This window comes from Anarhichas minor, unplaced genomic scaffold (assembly GCF_050575085.1).
Source record: "Anarhichas minor isolate MPS153535 unplaced genomic scaffold, ASM5057508v1 ptg000003l, whole genome shotgun sequence".
In the NCBI taxonomy this organism is placed as follows: domain Eukaryota; kingdom Metazoa; phylum Chordata; class Actinopteri; order Perciformes; family Anarhichadidae; genus Anarhichas; species Anarhichas minor.
Genome location: NW_027466449.1, coordinates 4,938,262 through 4,960,919, shown reverse-complemented (window position 1 = coordinate 4,960,919; position 22,658 = coordinate 4,938,262). Strand labels below are relative to the sequence as shown.

The 22,658-nt window shown below is 40.9% G+C and overlaps 2 protein-coding genes across 2 annotated transcripts in view; one reads left to right on the top strand and one right to left on the bottom strand.

The window, feature by feature from the left end:
- Positions 1 to 66: 66 nt before the first annotated feature.
- sycp2 (synaptonemal complex protein 2) lies at positions 67 to 22,646 on the top strand. Its single transcript, XM_076094674.1, has 46 exons — positions 67 to 1,034; positions 1,147 to 1,287; positions 1,373 to 1,504; positions 1,581 to 1,685; positions 1,786 to 1,810; positions 2,046 to 2,131; positions 2,230 to 2,324; positions 2,421 to 2,455; positions 2,545 to 2,687; positions 2,820 to 2,872; positions 3,636 to 3,681; positions 3,838 to 3,942; positions 4,063 to 4,123; positions 4,483 to 4,631; positions 4,822 to 4,896; positions 4,977 to 5,063; positions 5,918 to 6,026; positions 6,369 to 6,517; positions 6,616 to 6,684; positions 6,912 to 6,975; positions 7,075 to 7,120; positions 7,218 to 7,297; positions 7,442 to 7,878; positions 8,404 to 8,531; positions 8,626 to 8,662; positions 8,747 to 8,817; positions 8,919 to 8,964; positions 9,073 to 9,116; positions 9,204 to 9,264; positions 9,550 to 9,709; positions 9,840 to 9,904; positions 9,995 to 10,174; positions 10,631 to 10,798; positions 11,204 to 11,332; positions 11,810 to 11,963; positions 12,571 to 12,878; positions 13,825 to 14,103; positions 14,269 to 14,320; positions 14,567 to 14,695; positions 15,634 to 15,827; positions 16,067 to 16,161; positions 16,859 to 16,958; positions 18,035 to 18,093; positions 19,702 to 19,780; positions 20,091 to 20,147; positions 20,326 to 22,646. The coding sequence occupies exons 1-46, from the start codon at positions 1,011 to 1,013 to the stop codon at positions 20,380 to 20,382; spliced, it is 4,968 nt and encodes a 1,655-aa protein (XP_075950789.1). The 5' UTR covers positions 67 to 1,010; the 3' UTR covers positions 20,383 to 22,646.
- The window catches only part of phactr3a (phosphatase and actin regulator 3a), a 28,595-nt gene continuing 27,390 nt past the window's right edge, over positions 21,454 to 22,658 (bottom strand). The window contains exons 10-12 of the mRNA XM_076102253.1: positions 22,353 to 22,493; positions 21,923 to 21,999; positions 21,454 to 21,469 (exon numbers count right to left, since the gene is read on the bottom strand). Coding sequence (XP_075958368.1) covers positions 21,454 to 21,469; positions 21,923 to 21,999; positions 22,353 to 22,493 — 234 coding nt within the window. The remainder of the gene's footprint in view (positions 21,470 to 21,922; positions 22,000 to 22,352; positions 22,494 to 22,658) is intronic.

Here is a 22,658-nt window from a genome sequence, read left to right as displayed (position 1 = left end):
TCTTATTGAAGGCTGAAAAGATCCTCTGCCGGCTAGCTCCAACCAGTTTCTTTTATTAGCCTTTCTGAAAAACTGTTCAAAACACATTCTTTGTGACATAATATTCTAAAACATAGTTTTTAGTCTATGTTTTTAACTAAACGGGATTAAACTACTCAGTTGTTGCTATCATGACAAGAACAGACCCCAGTAGCTGCCAAAGCTCATGGGAAATGTAGTCGTTGAGTACTCACAATTTCTTTCCCCTATTTGTTAAGGTGAGGACTTGCTCTAAATGTACTATCCAGCACGGGATTAGAAGTAATAGCTTTGCCCTTTCTGCAGGTAACAAACTACTTGGTTAAGTTTAGCCCAAACCATGGTTTTGTTTCAAATAATAAACCCTTTCTGGCAGAAAGCACTGAAGGAAAACGTTCCTCACGCGCTGGACTCTAGCGACGTGTAGTGCGCATGCGTAATGAAGGAAAATGCTTCGCGCGTTTCGAGCTGAGCCGTGTAAAATAGTTATCAAGTCATGTTTCTAGGCGACATTTGACATCGCGGTAAGTTACGTTATAAAAATAAAATCAACGATTGTAGTTATTCATCACTTGCTGAACGTTGGGAGGAAAGGTTACATTAGCTAGCATTAGCAGCAGGTACGTTACCGTTAAACCACGGAGTGGTGAAGCCAATAACGGAGCCATATGTAAACCGTCCGTTAGCTAGCTAAGTTATAGGTAACATTAACTCAGCTTAACGTTAGCTTATTTCAACCTTTGTGTACAATGATTACAGTTAGTTAGCTACATATAGCAACGTTAGCTAAGGTAGGTTCACGTTTCGTAAATAGTTTTGACAGATATATGTGATACGGTTAGCTTGTAAATGGTTAATGTACAAAGTCAGTAAACGTACAAAGTTCGCGCGCAAGTAACGTTAAATGGCAAGTTGTTTGCAAATTACCTTTTACAGCGTTTTTGAAGACAGCAGAGGCCAAGCGGAAATTAAGCCGTTTCTCGAAAGGAAAGATGGCCCCGAGGCACGACACTCAGGTGAGAATGCAAACCTTTAAAAAAGCACAAGTTACCATTCCTGTCACGTTACTTAAATATGTGTTGTTGTAGAAGTGAACAGTTAACTTTGATGAACTCTTTTCATGTGCAGTTGGAGAAAGTCATTGATGAAGTGTTGAAGAGTGGAGATGTCCAAGCACTGGATGTATTCTTGCAAAGGAATATATATGAAGGGCCCCCCATAAAATGTTCCTTACAGTTTCTCACCAAATTGGATAAACTTGTTAGCAGGGTAAGATGTATCCCAGCTACACTTGATATGCTACTTTGCTCTGTTGTGTGGGTGTAATTAAACCATATCTTTACTGTTTATGTAGAGTTTGGATCAAAAAGATTCCAAGTCAGCCAGTTTGGGTCTTGTTGTCCTTTACAAGTGTGGGACACACCTGAAACTACCTGGTGGTTGTCAAGGGCTGTCAGGATTAATAGCCCAAGGCCTGCTGAAAAAGATAAGTATACATCAAATACACACTGGCACACAGTGTGTGAGTTAGTCAGTTGTTTATTAAACCTGGTTTTGTGCACATGGTGCAGTGGTTTGGGAAATGCAGGCAGCTGTGGATCCAGTGTGGCCCCCAGTGGGATGAAACCTTGTTCAATCTGTCTGAGGACTTCTTTGATGCCTTAATGGTGAGCTGATGTCTAACAGTAAAACACACCTTGTATAATACAACAATGGACCACTGTTAGTGTCCATAATGTAAACTCATTTCTTACCTCCTTGTTACAGGTGGTTCATGAAGCATGCAAAGAGGGTAGGCTTGTACTTTTTCTTTTCCTTATTTGTCCTCAATATATGTGTTTCATCTTCAGTTAGCCCTTTTTAGGACCCAAGTGGAGTATATGGAAACTTGAATTGCTAAATGTTTAACAACTTCTTAAGTTATCCAACACAGCTTCTTAGGACCACATCAACTTTCATGAAGAATTATGGTATATAAGTAAACACTTTCTCCATTCACAGTGTTGTTCAACATGTATTTTTTGCAGGAACATGCAAAATCACAGAGTCCTTCCTGTATCCCGTTGGTCAATTGGCAGTAGACCCCAGAATCTACATCCTGATCCAAAAAGAGGTTTGAAATGGTTTTGATAACTTCTTTTTTGGAGTAGCATTACAAACTGTAAATCATGTGTTTGTTCATGAATTAATTTGCAAACAATGTCTTGACAGGCAATTCGTAAATTTAACTTAATTCTGGACAAAATCCCAGAGGAGCTTAAGAAAGAGAGGAAGATCCTAACATCACAGGAGGCCTCAGATATCATGTATGTCATGGTAGTTTCCCCATAGTAAGGATCATTATTATTCACTTTTGTAACTACACATTCTTGAACTTTTGCCTATTCGTTACATTTCTATAGGATGAAGTTGGCTGGTCAGATAATGAAGGGTGGTGGTAAGTATCTTTTTTTGAATAGTTCCATCTCACTTCACCCAGAACCATACATGGACACAAAAATGTACAACACACTTTGTTTGCGTCAGATTACGACTTGCAGACAGCCCTGATGGAGGCGTTGTGCAGAATGGCAACTCCCGACCAGAGGAAGGAACTGGCCGATCGATGGTTCAGCATGGAGCACGTGGCCAGTGCCCTTGTCAAGATCCAGGATTCTGAGTTTGAGACGGTAAAAAACATGCATCACCTTTGCCTTTCATTTGCATTTATATTCTTTTGCACTACAATGGTAATGTATTGTAATAACACTACAACAGGAGCTCAGCTACATAGAATTTAATATAAGTGTGTGTGATTTCAGGATTGTCGCAAGTTTCTGAACTTGGTGAATGGGATGCAGGGAGACAGGAGAAGGTAAACAACAACCATAATGCAGTTCCACCCACGACATGGGCTGCAATCGAATAGTCAAAAATATTAAGTCCTCATATCTTTTCCTCACCACGTTTCCTTGATTTTGATGGAAAATGTCATTATGTCAAGGAAAGATGTGTAAGAGAATTCATAAGGAAAAAACAACCACAATGCAACTGCACTTACACGATGCAATGGCAGATCTTTTTTTATTTTTTATTTTTTTAGAAAATGAGTAGAGTGACAAACTCAATGCTATACCATTCAATTAAGGATTCCTATTCAAAATATAATCACAAACCCTAAGAAGGATGTTTACAATTTACAATTTAGAGAGCGACGGCAGATGTTTCTCTTTAAATGTTGCTGCCGCAATGAATTGAGGAGTGGCATTATCTTCCTTTAGTAAAGGATGGTCCAGTGTTCCCTAGGAGCTAAGAAAGCAGTGAAGCACCTTTACTGAGCATTTAGAGAATTAGTGCAGCTCTTATCATGGCGGCCACTTGGATACTTCCAGGTCATTTCACTCAGTTAGGAACCTTCCTAAGCAAAAAAGATTAATTCGACTGCAGCCATGGTCTGGGTGACCTGAGGGGCATTTAGGGTTAGGAGTATTTAAATGTAACTGTCATCTCACACCCTTGACTCTATCACTGTTTTTGTCATATTTCTGCCTTTTTACCCGGTGATGTATCATCCTCTCATACAAAAAACGTTTGTGTAATTCTGTGCACATAATCACTGTGTCCTCTCTGCACTATAGAGTGTACTCCTATCCTTGTTTGGAGGTTTGTCTGGACAAGCATGAGGTCAGTATTAACAGGATTTATACGGTAAAAAAACAAAGTACCAAATACAGATTTTGTCTGTCAATTCAAGGCAATGCTATTAAATGTTTGTTAAATTGTTAAAATAGTTTAAGTGTATTAGTAGATGTGTTGGAAGGATTTTGATTTTGTTGTCAGCTGCTGATGCCTGCTGATGAGAAGCTGGAAGAATTTTGGATTGACTTCAACCTTGACAGCCACAGCATCTCCTTTTACTTCTCTTTGTCTGATGGAGAGTCACAGGTACCTCGCAATCATTCATGAAAGTGAAAATCAAAGTCTAAAAAGTGCAACATTTACATCATACACAGAAGATGTATATCTGTCCGATTTTTAACGTGGAGTGGATTCCTTTTGGTGTAGGAAGGCCAATGGGAAACAATATGTATCAATGAGAATGAAGTCCAAAGCTACACTGTTACAGGTAACCAAAGCAGAGAGAGCGCTGCATTTGTATTTACTCCTCGAGCTGCTAAGTTCACCCAAACAGTCAACCAGTAGTAGTAGTAGTAGTGGTAGAAGTAGTAATTCGTTTCTAAAAAGAAAGCACATAATAATGAATAAAAAGCAATTATATTGTCTGTATGTATTGATAGATAGGTGGAATTAGATTTTGATGGAACTCATAGATTTATTTCTTTTGAAGGCATTTTCTATAGTCGGGAAGCATGCATAACAAATTTACAAAGAGCACTAAACTTCTGGAAGATAACATATCCTTTTTGATTTACATCATGTGACTGGCCATGTCTTTTAAATATGTGTGTGTTTTTTTATTTCCAGAGGAGGGCAAGAGGAAAGTCTTGCGGTTACTGTTGTCAGAGGTAATAGTTGTGGGAGGGATAGAAGGATCGAGTCTTACCGTCCACTTCAGCTCCTCCCTGGACATCCTGCAGGCTGCTCGCATTGTTTATGGACAGTGCAAAAACAAAGTAGGTCATGGTGTATTTACTCCATTCTTAATGACCACAACATGTTCAGAAGAAGATTCTGTCTTCCTGTGCCACCAAAGTACACAACTATGAAATGTTCTAGATACAATAATGATATTGAAAATAATTTGGATTCCCATGAAAAGTGTATTTTTTATACACTGTTTTAACAAGCGTCTCTTCCTGTCAGAGCTTTGTAGGGAAGACACGCACATCGGTAGTGAAGACCACAGTTAGAATTATAATGACAGACAACATCTCCCAGGTAAAGAATGGTCTGTTAACACGATGTTCTCAATATGCAGCTATGATGTGATCAATGAATGCAGGCCACTCTCCATGCAGGTTGTTCCAGAGAGTCAGATGTCCCTTGGTGAAAGTGAGAAAGATACGGCCCCCTACCTTTTGCCTGCCCGGTCTGCAAACGTGCAGGTGAAACAGTTTTGTACTCCATATTAAGTCAAATATATGGCAGTTAAACACACTTAAGTGTGTTAACAATGCACAAGTTTGTCAATAACAGTTCAGTGAGCTCATAAACATACATAACCAGGCTCTCCAGGTCTTTTGGATTGTTGTGGTTACAGAAGTAATTAATGCAAATTCAATTGTTAAAATATTACATTTTTCTTCTTACTCCAAGTACATTAAATATACGTTAAGACAGAACAATAGTTTTGTCCAGGTATTACTCAATTTTGTATGAAGTGATTTAATGTAACATTACATTACATAACACCGCTCTGTTTTATGCCTACAAATGATCGGATTGTTTGGGAGAAAGACAATTAAGGATTGTAAAGCAGACTTTAACATTAAAGTGTCAAACTATTACGATTTTGATTGACTTCAGTAGAGTTTGTTAACAAATGGTGGTCATTTGTGGTCAAGTGATGAATGTACTTTGTAACAACTCTACCATTCTGTGTCATGGCTACATTAAAAACAAGTTATGATTTAATATATCACTCAAAAAGTGCAATTTTTAGTTGCAGCGTCTTTGGTAAGGCAACGTCTTAGGCCAGCAGGTGGCGTAAAGGGCGAGGGAACCAGCCATATCAGCCTTTTTGCTGGCCAGTATTTTCCCAACCAAGGAACTGTTGACCCTGAAGACGTTGGGCTCTATTCAATGTAGAATTGTAATAGTTCCATTTTTCTGGTGATCCTGTGCCATTACCTTCATTTGAAAGGGATTACACATTTTAAAAAAGCTTTTAGTTTTAGTTGTCATTTTAGTGTTACATTTAAATTGACAATTCACAGACACATTCTGATTTTCCATCCAGATGGTGACCCCAACCAGGATGAGGCTTTCAGAGTCCACCACCTTCATCAGCAACAGTGGAGGAGGAAGTGCGCATGCTGCCGGTTCCCTCTCTGCTGTGATGTCCTCAGGTGGGTGTCACCAGAAATTGTCAGGAATTGCTGTCACACCAATTGAAATAATTTAATATTCCCTCAAAACAGTTATACAAAATATATATATATATCTATACAATTTATTTTAAATATAATTGTGCCTTGTAGTTGGGGAGGAAACAGTTAGGATGGATCCTAATAGGTCACATCTAGTGAGAAAAATAAAGTGATTAGTTTATAATAAATCAAACTAAGGTCATTTATTTATTCTCTCTTTCTTTGTTATTGTCTATTAAGATGAATTAAAGAGAGGTTTGTCAACTCAGATCTTATTATGACTTTGTTCTTTTCTTCTTTTTTCCCTAATAAACACTTCAGCCAAGGGTAAAGGGAAGCCATCTCTGGAGATGGTTCGTTCATGTGATAGGCAAGGTGAACTTTACCTGGGAGAGCTAAGGACAACTGCTAAGACCTGCAGTGATGGCACAACACCTAACAGCACAATATCAGGTGGCATGACAGAGCAGGTATGAAATATACTGAATACTTAAGCTCAGCAAGTCCAAAATGTGACATTACAGTATTCAAAATGTGATTTTATTTAATGTCATGGTGTCTGTCTCAGAGGGCTACAGCTCTACGGAGCATGGCTTCCAAACAGTCCGATAAGAATACGGTTGGCAAACACAAAAAGGTATAATCACCAAATTCACATGTTTGTGAATAAAGTTGAGCTCGTATCTGTCGTCTACTTTTGCACAATCGTTCTGAACTGTATTCAGTATACATGAATGAGGGTATGATGTGATTGAACTATGAACTCGACAATATTGCTTTGAATCATTTCAGTAACAACTATTAGGATTAAACCTTGTGGTGCAAAATATATCGTTGCATTTGTTGTCTCTGCTTTTTCTACAGAACATACCATTGGCAGAAGCAGTGGATATGGTTCTATCTGGACAAGGAGAAGAACAGTCTCTGGGTATTGTAATTGCTATAGTGACTTTAGCTTAGCCAGGAAATATAGCTGCATTGTTATTCTTCAAAATCTTGAACCCACCACTGATCTTTTTACTTACAGAGTCTAGTGTTGTGCCTGACACCCAACCCAGAACTGAGAGGAACATGTAAGCACTGTGAAGAACCTCCACACTGTGTGTAAATCTTGTGTTCATACAGTATGTGTATGAGTGTAATCTTAACATCTATTTGTTCAAATTGCAGAACTTTTAACTGGAACAAAATGTCTGTTTCTGAAATGCTAATGATGCCCACACAGAAAATCAATTCTCTGCCAAGACCTGGTAGGCAAAGAAGTCATGAAATAATTTAACCATCTCTAAGATGTCATGATATTAAAAGCTAGGAACACACATAAAACCTAGCTTTTTTTAAAAACTAGTGTCCTCAAACTTTAACATGGTTTTCAAACTATTTATTCTCTTTAGAGCCTCGTTTGGCACAGCAGCAGCAGGAGTGCCCGTCATCAGCACAGAGATTGCCACTTCCAGGCTTAAGCTCAACCAGCCAAAAGCAACTCCATACTGAACTGACCCAGCGCCTGCAGAAGGTCCTCAGTGAGAGGAACCAAGATGCTGCACCACAGGAGCCATTGGCACCCCAGAGAAAGTTGCCTGATATCAGAGAGGACTCTAAAGGCAGAAGCTCTGCGGTTCAGTGTGCTTTAGTACTTTGTACTCCCAAAGAGCAGCAGACCCAGAGAAATGGCCTCGCCAAAGGGAAGAGCAAACGCCTGATGTCACTGGAGGCAGATGCTGCTGTAACCAAAGATCCAGCCAAGACCTCCTCAACCAAAGCTCGGCAGAAGAGAGTACCACCCAATGTGAAGGTTGAAACTGATAGTGTCCTCTCAAACAAAGAGAAGGTATGAATTCTGTAAGCTTCAAGCATCTTGAGGCCCAAACACACAGAGCAATAACGGACAAGCCTCATTTGACAGGCATCTTTTAAAGCTGCTGTGGCGCGCTGCAATGCCAACACCACAGAAACAGCAGGTGTTTAGGAAAAGGGTCACTATTAAGGCAACATTTCTGTTTATTACAGATACCCATAATCTTTTAACGTGATCTAAATAATGAAGGTCCTGGTTCAAAACTGTGAAGTAGATACGATTTAGTTACTATACTGATATACAGTAGTTGAAAGTTAAACTAGATAATGTGAAATTGTCATCACACCATCCACTAGATGGAAGACGTATCACTGTTGGAGTTGTTGTACAGTGGTGTTACATAGTGAAGCTTCTCTTCATGAACATCAGGCTGAGCACAGACTTAAACTTGCGATGCATGTACGGTCAGATGCTTTCAGTGCTTTTGTGCCTTTGCAGTCAATTCTATGGCTATTCGTGTTTTATATTGTGATTCTCATACCTACTGTCTCTATTCAGAGAGATGCAGAGGTTGCAGGCAGCCTGGTGAAGCTCATCTCGAGTCATTATGACGTTAACACTCGATCCACAGCAAAGGTTACTGCAAAAGTTATCCCTCAGAGCTGGATTCCTCCTCTTGTCAACAGGTACACAGATTGATAATTGTAGGGCAACATTATGTTAATGAACTAATGTCATCGCTAACATAAGTACGTCGCTTATTGACTGTTTTTGTAATAGGCCTATCTTCAATATGAGCTGGTTATCAAGTGCTAAAGTAAGTGATCATTACTTCATATATGTAGGATTGACTATATGTTCTCCTGCTTGATTCACTAAACATGATCTTAATCTGCTGTAGAAAGAAGCATCTGGAGCTGTAAGCCTAATGAAATCATACAGCAAAACCACAACTAACTCTACGAGGCAGAGGTACTACAATTCAGTTCAAATATTTGGTGTACATTTGGATATTTCAGTGGCTTTCATTGTATTTTTGGATGTCATTAATGCTTTTGTTTTCTGTTGTACAGAAAAGATATTTTTGCATTCAACATTGATGCACCATTGAGTGTTAAGGTAAACATTACTAATGTTACCTATGTTGTACTTAAACACCTGGTCGTGTTATACCTGAGTACTTGACATGCCACTGTAGTGTTTGAAGTCTGTTTTATTGCTCTTTAGGGAAAGAACAAAACATTCTCTAACACTTCTGCCATATCAAGCAGGTAGGTCTGACAGTCAAGAAATGCAACCTCTAAAACAGTAACCTTTCTGTTTAACACTCTAATTTCATACTCTATATTGTTTGACAGTAGCATCCATGACCCACCAGCACTCCCCAGCACAACCAAGAAAGGACAACCTGTGGCAAAAGTATACATTTTTGTACTGTAGTGTTTAATTATAGGTATTCAAAGTTGAAGACACTGTGTGTGTATCTGTCTCTGTAGACATGCGTGTGTGAATGCTTACTGCATGTGTGCTCGCGTAGTGTAGGAATGCCCATTTTCCAAATGGTATAATAGCTTACAGTCACTATCAATTATTATGCAGCAATCACAAAATAGAAATACATCATGTGCTAGCCAGTAAACCATCTCGTTCTATGCGTCTCTATCTGTCTCCCTGTCTTCCACTACCTTGCCTTCTGTGTTACAGGAGAAGCGGTATGTGAAAAAGCATCTGTTCAGTGACACGGACTACAGCACGACAGATGTCAGCTGGCTGAGGGAATCGAGCAGGAAACCCAAACCCAAAGTTACCAAATACTCCAGACAGGCGCCTGTCAAGCCTAGAGCAATGTCACCTCATACTTCATGTAGGCCATTAAAGCTACACATTCATATTGCTCACAATCTGGAATTCATCTCATTAATAATGGATGTGGACCACAATTATTTCAAGACATCAATATTTCCATAAAAAAAATGGTCTTTCTTTCAATACAGTTGAATCCCCAGATCTACCCCCAGCCTCTCCAAAGCCTGTAAAGGGCAAAACCAAAGTCAACAAGGTAAGGCACTGTTGTTTTTATTCTAGATGCTGTCCTTTAACTCTGTGATGCAATATCCCAGTCAGCCACAGTGTGTCATTGTTTAATCAGAAGAGGCCTGACGTGAAGGGGAGAGTGGAGCAGCCAAACAAGGCAGTGAAGCCAGCACCCAGTAGACCACATGCAGCAGGCAGGAGGCCCCAGAGAGCTGCAGCCATCTCTACCAAGAGCTACGTGGAGCCAGACACTGATGACAGCCTATCAGAGTCAGAGAGTCCTGCTGTTTCCAAGGCAAAATACTTCCCTTTATCTCACGTTACTTTCTCTTTTTAAAAGTATGATAACTGTTTATCCTCTTTTAAAAGACAAATGACTTAGTTATTGTTCTAATTGTGTAAGCACATGGCGAACATACTTGGTTTGTCTTGATCAGACAAACTTATCCTGATCACTTTCTTAACACACAACATGTATTGCTCAGTGAAAAGGTATCATAGATTGATCCGACATTGTGTCCCCGCCGACGATAATTGACTTTCGGATGAAGCTACTTTTCCTGCTGTTATTTATGTCCACACTGTTAAAGTCCTTCAAAGTATCTCGGGGGGGGGGGGGTACCTGGGATTCCACATCCAAGCAACAACACTGCTGGGATTCACTGCATGTCATTGGGAGCAAATGTCTATGGTCCTATAGTTCTGTTGCCAATAGACTAAAATCATCCTGTCTTTGTCCGCATAATAACAGTACTCCTCCGCTAATCATTTGGAGAACGCTGAGAGAACTCACGAGGCTGCTCAAGTGACAAAGAAAAAGACTGCCAGCAAACAACGCACCAAAAGCTATATGATACCAGAGGGCAGCCATCACAGCAGCCACTCAGAGTCTATGTTTGGGCAGCCACCCACTTCCAAGGTAGAGGTCGTTGAGATTATAGCTCATGTTATTGTGATCAGGTGATTGTATTTTCTGCATGCCACAAAGCATCTGTTACTCTGAATATATCAGTGAACATATCCATATCACCACATGCTCACAATTTATTTTATGAGACTTTGGTATCGATATTTACAATGTTACATCATTTTAATGAGAAACGAATCTAGTTTGTGAGCATGTATAAGGTAGCATCTATCAAAATATAGCAAACTCCCCAGGTGGATGCAGATGTTCTCCAAGCTTCAGTGTTATTAGAGCTTCAGCCACGGGCGACTTTTCCCATCCACACGTCAGTCTGCCGTTACTGAGCTCTGTAGAATATGTAACTCATTTTAACATCACGGCTGTATTGAAAACAAGTAATTCATTATTGACCAACAGGGAAAGACTGAAAAGACCTGTTTAGAGGTTCCGGAGGTAAAGAGGAGAAAAAACACAACCTCTGAGCAATCCACAGGTGCATACAGGAGATCGGACAGCAACAACCAGGCGGATCTGAAAAAGCCACGGGTGGGTCTAAAGGCCCTTCATTTGGGTCATCGCTTCTTACCGTTTCAAAAGTACCAGGTCGTGTGAATTGAGGACATTTGATAATACAAGGTTAATTTCAGAAGACAGACTTGAATGTTCGTTAAACTCAAAGAGAAATATATAGAAAATATAATACAAATCCTCATCATATTGGACTGAACTGATATACAGTATGTAGTTCTAAAATAATGCAGAGCAAAAGTGCTGGTCAATGCAAATTGTTCTGACATTTATTAATGGCTGTTAGAATATTATAAACATCCCAAAAGTAAACATGTATACATATCTAGATACAGAATACTGAATATCATTCACACCAAAAAGTGAAAAAAATATCAAGATGTTACTTTTTTGGTATTAAGCTGGGAAAGAGCCTTGGTCTTGAACGTGGACTTTTACATGATGGTCCCAGTTTGTCCTCATGCTTGTTGATAACAGAAACACTTTGCTTTTCAGCAGCAGAGGCCTGAGAATGTTCTGTCAGAAACTTGGAAGTTAAATAAGAAAAATGTCGTCCCTGCCCAAGAACAAATGAGCGGATTGAAGGAATCCTGGACTGCCCGCCAGACCGTCTTCTGTCCGTCTCCTCCTTTGATCGAGAGGATGAGATGTAAGACTGTGGAAAGCCAATCACCAACAATTACATAACACTCATTTCTTTTGACATCACTTAATGTCTATTACATGTCTCATAGTGGTTCAAATGGTTTGAAAGGATTGTATAGCAGCATAATGTTTGGTTTTCACTTAGTGTAGTGACACCATATTTATTTAATTAGCTCACGAGTAAATAAAAGCATCTGTCTTTAGAAATGATTCAGGCCTACGGGGTGGGGTGCCTGACTTCATCTCAATCAAGTCCTCATGTGGCTTTTATAATGGAGCCCTGTCAGATGGATACAAACAAAATGTTATTCTTCACCTAAAACCCAAATTGTTGCACCTATTCTATGTAAAGCATTTACTTTGTCTGTTAAGTTTCAGATTTGAGATATTGTAAAACATTGTGTATTTATCTACGTTTGTTCTTCTAGATGCATTTTCACTCCCTTTTATGCAGAGAGTTTTGAAACCGTTACATAAATGACCCCATTGCTCTCCAAACTCTTAACTGTAAATGGATATTTAGAAAAGCATGTATATATTGACCTTCTACTCCATGTCCAACTTCTGAGGGCAGCTGCCTGAACATCTGTGCTTATTTTGGACCCTCACAGCTGCTGAGAGGTCAGCCCCAACCTTGAGTTTGACCTTCTCCCCTCTCCTCACCCCGCGGGGATCCCCACTCCCTGCCTCCCCCGACCCACTCTGCGAGGACACCCCCTCACCTATCCTGCTGCTACCCAAACCTCGCTCTACGGTCAGCAGTAAAGGACACTTCAGGCCCTCCTCTTTCTACAGTGCAGAAAAGAAGCGCAGCTCATCGAAGGCTCGATCCAACCAGTCTGTACCCTCCCTCCCTTCACTGACCCCCATCGGTCAAACCCCTGCACCCGCTGCTCCCACTGGACCTAGTGCAGCAGAGGTAAAACAGCACTTCTCTGACACCTTATGTAGATGCCATTGCCATATATGGATTCTGCATTAAAGGTTACAATCACATTTTTAATGCAGCATACCACATGCTGCCTTTTACCCCAAAGATATATACAGCATCTGGGCAGTGTAGCCGAGAATACGTTGTAGTCGTCCGTGGTAGTCATTGTAGTAGGCAATCGCAGCTGGATGTGATTATTTTAATAAAGATAGTCGAATACAAACCTCAGAGTCTTCATCAGTTTTAATGACTGGTGTGGAGTTCACTGGTATTTTACATCTTCAAGCAATTCACACACCTTTACTCTACATGGCATGTGAGGTCACGCAACAATCACATGAGAATCACCAGAGTGATGTGAATGGAGGTGTGAATTATTATGTGACTGTAGGACTTCAGAAACGGTAACGAAGAACTTAAGGAAGCAGGTCTGTAACCTAAGCATTGCTGCCTGAAATCCCCAGGCCAGCCGAGAAAATGTGTGCAGAGAAAGTAAAGGACTTCCCTCCGTAAACATGTTTGAGATTTGAGATTCTCTCTTTAAGCAGTTTGGTTACATTGAATCGCAAACTGCCAAACCCTCCACTGCTAACAGTACGACATTGTAACCATGAGTCCGACGTGTCCATTTGAGAGATTCAACTGTCCGAGATAAATTTTCAACGTAATTAAGTAGTAAACGTTGGAATTGCACATGATGATCTGAATGATTAAGTGGAATGATTGAAATGGCCTATTTCACTCAAGGCAGAGCAGATAATAGCGCTGCAGCACTTCATCTGTGCCTCTTCATGCATTCTTGACAATGTTCTTCTCATTTAACTGTGCTTAATCTATTACAGACGTGGTGATTAGTTAACCATTAAATGAGTGGCCATGTTTATTTTCTTCATCACTTTCTGGCCCTCTCTCCATTCCTTTTATTTGTTTCCAGATAAATCCAAACGAGCAGTGTCTACCCTCAGCACCTCAGTCTCCTTTTTCTCTGTCCGCTCGGCCGCTGTTGACATCCACGCTTGTGGAACTGGACAAGCCGTCCATGCCCTCTCCTCTTCAGTCTCCGTTCCTTGAAGACAGTGTGAACCATGGCAGCCATTACAGCTTCAGTAAAGTGTCTTCAGTATCTTGGGTTTCATCCACTCAGTCATCAGTACTCACTAGTGGAGTTAAGGACAGTCCCGCTGCTGCCCTTCCTGTGTCTCGTAAAAAAGAGGTAGGGCTTTAACACACTTTATGTTTTATGATTGATTGATTATAATTGGATGGATAAAGGACGGACAGATGAGAGCACTAGTAATGATACAGTGAGTTATTGTGATTTTTAAAAAGCTGTAACCAATCAAACAAACGACTAATGCATTACTGCCCATCCTGACAGAAAACTCCATCTTCAGACCGAGACCGAGAGTCTGAACAGCTTCATGTCTCAGGTAAGAGGCCGTTTGTGTTCAACTTGGTCGTTGACGGGTGTACAATGGACTTTCCACTTGCTATACAGTCTGTCCTCAAAGCTAGGTCCCTTTTACATTCGTGTAATCTCATGAAATAGTCATTGTGTTTAGGAATTCTCTCAAATGGGGCTCCACGGTCCAATCACTGATCTGCTTTAGAGGAACACCCCTGTGTTAAACGGTCGCATCTGAGTAATGTATTATAACTGTTGGTTCTTGTTACAGGACCCAGTCGCAAGCGCCACGTCTCCTCGTCCAGTCATTCTGAGGAAGATGAAAAGGAGAAGAGGAAGAAAAGCAAGATGAGAGGACAGCGCTCTCCTCGGATGAAACCGAGGAAGTTGTTCAAGTCCTGTAAGACATATTACTCAGCAGTTACGTAAATTAGCTGTCGATTCAGTTTGGAATAACTTTTCCAAATGTCCGGGTAGAATAATAGCTATCAAGAAATCAGTGCCTGTCTTGCAGAGGAATACACATGTGAAACTGTGTTATTTATATAACATATTTTTAACATATGAGTCTGTGCCATCATTTCATAAACCAACAATACTGTTTTCGTTGATTTGATTTATTTTTGTGATACTCTGTAATTATGTTACGCTTGAGCCCATGAGGAATCTTAGTGATAAGTTACTTATCAGCTCATCATTTACATTCTATATGCTACGCAATTAGCACAATGTAGAGTGTTTTGCCTCTAATATTGGCAGTGACTCCTACGTGATATGATACACATAGCATCTCCTCATTGTTTCAGCAACCGGACCTCCTGGTCAAGCCCAGAACTGGGGAGAGCAAAGTAGTTTAGAGGAAGAGGAAAGCAGGCCAAAGGATATAACTTTCAAAGTTAAGGAAAGAATAAGTGAAGAATATCAGAATATCAAGAATAAGACAACTAATGGCACAGGTACCCGTTTCCCCTGTTCTCCCCGACTACACATCACATTCAGTGTCCGGTGATTTGTCAAGGAACAGATGTGATCAGAATCCTATTGTTGGACTGTTGTCTGGCATTCACAATTAGAAATGCCAAAAAAGCACAAAGGATAAGTTGCCTTAGAATAAATGTTATAGTTGCTCGTGGGATAAATTCTTTATATATTTAATTATATACAACTGTATACCAACCGCAAAATATTTCTTATTTAGAATTGCCCAAACAATAAATGCAATCTTTTTTTAGTTTGGGGGGGAAAAAACACTATTTACAAACTGTATAACTTAAATAATACATTTCTTTGAGGCGTTGTCTTCTCTAACAGATCAGTGGGTCTTTCTGTCATCCCCAGTCGCTGAGGTGTCTGCTGATGGTGAGATGAGCCGGGTGATGTCTTCCTCCCACACCATGAGCTCCAGACACTGGGAGGCTGAAGTGGGGGATGGAGACATGGACATGGATGAGGATTTCCAGTTGCCAGAAATTGCTGTAAACCCGAGTAACCTGTGCAAGAAATTCAGCTCTGAGCTGCAGAAGAAGTTCCAGGTAGGACACGCACATACAATGAGACACATTTAAATAGCAAAGAGAAGAGCCGTAGTAGTTGCATTACTGACATTCTGCATTATGTAGTTCCCCTTTTTCTGACGGAAATTCAAAAGGCTGATTTTTCTTGAGCACTTTGTATCTCTTGTCACTTCTAGTTTGATAACCCTGAGCCTCTTAAATGTTGTTTAAATAATGGCTTAGCTGAACCATTATCTATTAAATGTGTTTGTATTCAGAGCCGTTATAATATGGTGGAAGTTTACAACAAGCAGTCCATGAAGACCGTCCAACAACACGTCTCCTCCCTTAACACGCAAGTTGCCAAATACAGGTCAGTTAGTGTTGTAAAGCTAACATGTCCATCCACTGGTCATATTGGCTAATACATCACAAAATGTATATGCACATTTTCCTTAACTGACCAATAGGGACAGCATTTTCTTAAATTGGTCAGTGTTGAGCGAGTGCGCTGTAGATGGCAGCCACTAGCGGACTTGCAAGGGGCCAGCTGGCACCGTCATTTACGTCCATTAAAAGTGCTTGTTCATGCCACTGAAAGGCTCTGATTGTTATTAAATGTGTCTGACAACATTACGGAAAGAGTCTCGCTCAAAGAGAAACCACTTTCTGAAATCTCACGAGGGGATGTGCTGCCGGAAGACAACGGTGGAAACGAGAGTGTCGGCCAGACAGGGTTCGTTGTGTTTGAGTAAAGGAAGCGTAGCTTGGTGTTGTCTAAAAGAGTTTCAATGTCATGGCTGAATATTTGGATCACTTCAAAAATGATGGTTGGTTGCCCACCAATGTGGTCCTTAGAGAAAACTACTAAACAGTCAGCAGGTATACCAAGTATTCATTTCCCAAAGCGGTTCTAAGTGTACTTTGTTGGTACGTAAGTACTTCTTTGTTTTACAGGCTCCAAATCTACAGTGTTGTGCCTCCCTGCAATCTGAAGACACATTGTATTTTTTTTTGTCTGCCTTGTATTTTCGATTTCCACTTCACTTATTAATTCCTCCTCTGTACAGGACTCAGAGGCTTGAACAGGTTCAGAACGTCCTCTTGGAAGAGATCCACAAACTGGAGCAGGATGACACTGTGCTCAAAAGCATGGAGAAAGACCTGACTGTATGTCCCTCAGTCTAACTCACTCACTCACTTACACACACACACACACACACACACACACTCACTCACTCACTCACTCAAGTAATATCAACCAAAATATCCAAGTGTTTCACATTAATTACCTAGAGTCTGGTGGCCACAGTTTCTTAATGAACCAAAAGTATTTTTACCCTCACCAGACACATTTCCTCCTCAGTCGTGTGCAGCAACCGGCTGTAGTTTGGCTTGGAAAGTAAAAGCGACTCGTGGCTTTGGCCATGTCAGCTTTACAGCACCCCTCACCAGGATTTCACCGCTTCCTGAGGCCATGAACTCAGTACTCGCTGCACCTCTGTCCTTACCGGGAGTGACGAAGCACCCTGTTTACTGGGGTGACTCTTGAACATGGCGGACTCTCCGCAGTGCACGATCTGTGCCAATGTCAGCAGCCCATCAGGCCCTCCTTGAATCACAGACCCGTCCCGTTTACCATGCCTCATGCCAATCATAACTATACAGCCAATGTGTTTTTTAATTAAATTGACTAGAGTGCAGTGTAAAAATACTTTTACAAGTAAAAGTCCTGCGTTCAAAATGTCACTTAAGTAAAAGAACAACGGTGTTTCCATCGAAATATACTTAAAGTAGCAAAAGAAAAGGTATATTCATTATGGCGTATGAGCATACAATGTAACTTCAAATAATATATTTACGGTAGGCCTTTATCATTGGATTATAATCAAGGATGCATTAATATTGTAATTGCACTTAAGGTCATTACTTGAGTAGCCTAAATGTACTTAGTGACAATCCACCACTGCTAGAACAAGAGCATAACATTGTTTACAAGAGCACAACGTTCTTAATTGATCCAGCCTCCTAATGTTGTTCTCAAAGTGCATCAGATTGATGCATTTAACTTTAAAATGCACAGAATTTTCTTTCGGGGGAGCATGCCCCTGTATTTCCCCCCCGAGTCTCAAAAGACCTCATGAAACACTGCCCACATATGGTATTCTGTTAAATGAAGATGCCACTAAATATGCCTTTTTGGTGTTGATTTGACCAGTTGTTGTTTGGTCTCTGTTCTCTCACAGATGAACTGGAATAAGCAGGCCGTGGCTTTCCATTCCTACCAGCAGCGGGGAACCATGAGGTGAAATTTACGCCTCTGTGTGTGTGTGTGTGTGTGTGTGTGTGTGTGTGTGTGTGTGAGCATGAAAGAGCCATATTGTTATTTTGATGCGGTGATTCCTGCCACACTCTGATCAATGCTCTTCCCACAGGCTTGAACACAAATACTCTGTAAAAGGTTGAATAACTCCTGATTATTCGGTGGAACGTGAATTGAAAAGCCTGGACAATAAGTTCTTCCTCAAGCTTATCATCAGACACTAGATATGTACCCTAAGATATTTTTGTGACCAGTGTTTCTTCTTATGACTAACGACGGAGATATACTTTATTTTTAGTTATTGCGTGTCATGTTTTATTTCTGACTATGTATACAACCAACACCAAACGGAGGCAGCACACACGAGGCAGTGTCATGTGTATGCAAAAACGCATATATCTCCAGCATAAGCAACGCTCACTGATATTTATCTAGCTTTTCCCAACCATTCTCCAGCCAGGCACTGCTGCCCTGACTGCAAAGGGCCATTTGTTATTTGTTTTAAAACAGATTCATCAACATGCATCCTCTCTCCATGCTTTAACTAGAAAGGTGCACTCAGTACAGTGTAGATCACTGCTGTATTGTATGATTGAATAAATACAACCCACAACCGAGTAACCCCCTGTCAAGACACCAATGGCCTGTAAGGTGTCGTAAAACACACTTCATACAAACTCCAAAACAAGCGGTAAAAAATGCAGGCAATCGGCTCGAAGTCGTTGTACAACACGAGTCACGCAGTTTTGCCAAAAACAAAATTAAGCTGCAGCTGAGTTGCGGAGAGGTACAGCAGTGTGTGTACTGGTAGTTCCGTGAGCGGTTAGCCAAACACCATACAAAATAATAAAAGTAGGCCGAACTAACAACCAGTGATGTACCCAACCAGTGGGCTGTAAAGTGTAAAACACACTTCAATCAAACTCAAAAAATGACGATGTAACCTAATGCAAGCAATCAGCTTGAAGTCGTATATATTACACTTCATACAATCTTGCCAAAAACAAAGCCACGAGAGGTCCTTGAGCATGCAGCCATAACTGGGAAATCAGAATATTATGCAGTTTGCTGCAGCACAATGTGAGATTAGCCGTGGACAGACACAAAGGTGCACACACACAGAGGGATGCACACGTGACCGATCTCATGAACTTCCTGTCGAAGACAGTTAACCCCATGATCCAATCAGTGTCTTGTCATACATGTTAAGAGTCTGGTCAGAAAATGTCAACATTATTTCTTAACTTCACAAGTTATTCTTTTTACAATTGTTCTTTCTTAATTAATGTCTCAATTGGTGCTAAAAAAAACACTTAAAGAAGTGATGTGTGAGGTGGGTTAGCTGCTTTATTTTGGCAACTCGCACACATAAATAGCCGAAAATGTAGATTCCTTGACTTAATCATAGGCTCTCTGCTTTACCAGACGTTGTTTCCTCACCAAGTGCAGTTTTTAGAAAATAGTGCATTTAATGTTTATCAGTGTTTCCCATTGAACCGCATTATATTGACATTTTTATTTTACCTTGAGCTTTTGTGTTTTCCCACCTCCCTCATTTGGTTGTGTGACTGTCCGTCGCCTTCCTTCCAGACATGAGGCCTTGAAGAACGCCCTGCAGAGTAACGTGTGTCACAGTGTGGAGTACGAGGAGAGGATATTCACTTCCCAGGTGTGCCCCTCAGACTGAAACTAGTCTAATATGTGCTTCACTGTGTTGCCCGAGTGTTAGCTTCTAATTTGCTGGGTAAACCCGAAGCTCAGGTGGCTTTGAACTTTGAATTTTTATTCATAGCTCATCAATTCTTTTTACGTTACCTCTGCCTGTCAGCTTGTCTGTTCAAAGATTTTTTCCCTGAGTTGCATTAATAACATTTTGCTTATCTCATTGTCCCGTGTGTCAACTCGTCCCATTTGTCCCGACTGTGTCATGTTCTATGTTACCACCCCTAAAACCCTGCTGCTCTGCCTGCTGTCCTCAGATGTGCATGATACGAAATGACATGAAGTCAGTTCAGGACAGACTCCTCAGCGAGATGGTGAGTAGACACGACACAGGTGACCCTTCAGCATAGATTACACCAGAACAATTAGACTGGCTTTCATTGTGTGTCCTTCACTCATTCCGGAAGCCTGTACAGAACATGCAGTCTTGAGAGAATTTATGACTCAGATGATTTTAATGATGAATTATTTGTGCTTGTGTGCTTTCTGTAGCAAGAGGGCGAGCTCCAGGGTGTGAAGAGAGGCCTGCATGCTTTGTTTTTCCCCTGATGGAGCCAACAAAGTCCTACACTATAAACAAGGTTGTGTATTTCACCACATGATGTACACTGCACTGTGTACTTCCGCTGTGCTGGTTTCATTTTTAAGTGTTTGCCTTTAGTACCGATTGTTCCAGGTTCTGCTTTAATTGTACGTGGATGTGTTGGTTTATTCTGAAGTGGCTGTGCTGTTGCTCTATGTTTGTTTTTATTACAAATGTCATGTTATTCTGATATTTATTATTTGATGAAGTTTATGAATTCAATCATTTTTAGTGTTCTTTGAAAGTAAGTAAGTTCGGCTCTGTGACATTTTTAATACAAATTCCTGATTTATTCATGTAGATTAGTAAAGTACTGAAAAGTGCCAATTCATTAAAACAATGAAATTGTTAAATCTATCAATTGTTTTTAAATGGGTCTTCAACCTGATTCTTCATTGAAAATAAAACTGTTTACAAAAGAGATAAGCCATTCTTAAAAAAGACCTTGTATTTTGAAGACAAGTAGTGCTTACAAAGGTATTTCTCTTTTCAGTGAAGACATTGACGTCCCATTCAGATTGACATACTGTATGTACAGTTGATATCAAAATTCATTCCCGATACCACCTCCCAGAGACGGCACAGTCTCTACACAGTCCAAGTGACACATTATTCATCAGTTAAGAAAAGGTGAAGCTGGTCACATGCACAACTTCTTCCAACGACACCGCCTTGTCAAAGGAGTCCATGAAATAGTACAAAAAAAACAACACTGACTGAATGACATAATTGGGGTTTTTTTTTTTCTCCCTCCGCTCTCATCCTGAGAGTCAGAGCCACCAGAGTCCTCTTTCACCAGCCAGCTTCCATGTGGCGATATTCAGTAGTCTCCAGGACACACTGCCGCAAACATTTCCATCCGCTCCTCCCTCACACCCGTGCCCTCATACGGGTGATATGATAGTCAAGGGTGCTGGAAGAATCCTAAAGACACGCTGAAGACAAATAGGCCCCCAGGTTCTCTGAACTGTCTGCCGCTGCTCAGCTTCAGAAAAAGTCAAAGCTCAGCATTTCTTCACAGAAGAAACGCCCCACTTTCATGGCCGGTGGAACCTGGAGAGACAAACATGCAGAGAAACCACTTGTAAGGGGAAAAGTACAAAACGTGACAGCAGAGGGTGCCTTCGTCATCGCACACGGCAATTATTGCAGCTATAATCAGTTTTGTGGGGCTATTTTTAGCACAGTCATTATGTGCTGCGGTACCCATACTATCATCCAGTCCTCCCACTCGGTCACTGTCACAACTCACAACAAGGACCCCTGCTTTCCAAACAAGCTTAGCCAAGGACACCGTGGCATTTTATCATTGTTCTCTGCTTGGCAGTACGAGCTCTCCAGAGGACAACCTCCCCTAAGCCCCGTTTACAAGCACTCCCATCCATCTTTAGCCCCTTCTGTGCTCTCTGGATGAGCAAGGAGAGCTATATTTAGACCGTCGCAGCCCAGAATAGAACATGCATACATTACCGAGCACACACTACATGCTGCGACACACATACTGACCTCGTAAGGTGTTTGCTTGAGGCGTGCACTTCCATCTCGGTGCTTTTGAACTCGTTGAGCTCTTTTCGGATTGCAGCCTGTGGGGAAGAGAAAAAACAACAACGTTAGCGCATCCCTGAGTACATCCTGAGCCATTGGGGTGCTTTAACCTTTGGACGACAAAGTGACGGCAGAGGAAATATATTGAGCCTAAAGAGAACAGGGGGTTTTGTGAGATAAGCTGATAACAGCAACAAGCCATGCAAATAGTCTTGATGAGCTTAAAGATCAAAGAAGTTGGGGGCTTTTTCCATCAGTTTGTCCTGAGTGCTGAACTTGCGTTGGTCATAAGTCCAAGTGATCAGCGGCAGGTCATAAGGGTTGACACAAAATGCTGTTTTGTCTTTACTGTCAAATATTACTCGACTCTGTGTTCCACCCAAACACACACCTTGTCTGCTGCCGAGAGCCGGGTCCAGGGCTTGTCTGCTCTCCTGTCATAGTCCTGAGCTTTGGCCACCTCCACATAGTCACTGAAGCGGATCAGAATCTTTCTGTCTCGTAGTTCGTCTACCGTGGGCCGCTGGTTGAGCTGGAAGGCAAGAGATGGGGCAAACATTTATAGTTGACTGCTATCAAAGTCTCCCATGTGCTTCATTGAAAACAAGTGTTCATTTGGTTGATATTGTTTTGGTGTTAGTTATCAGAAACAAATGTATTTTAAATAAATGGAAAATCCACAATCACACAATGTTGT

Bases quoted from the DNA above. Each gene is read 5' to 3' on its own strand.
- sycp2 (XM_076094674.1), top strand. From the start codon at position 1,011: ATGGCCCCGAGGCACGACACTCAG. The intron at 1,686-1,785 runs GTGAGCTGATGT...TCCTTGTTACAG, and splicing joins ACTTCTTTGATGCCTTAATG to GTGGTTCATGAAGCATGCAA. The intron at 9,905-9,994 runs GTAAGGCACTGT...TTGTTTAATCAG, and splicing joins GCAAAACCAAAGTCAACAAG to AAGAGGCCTGACGTGAAGGG.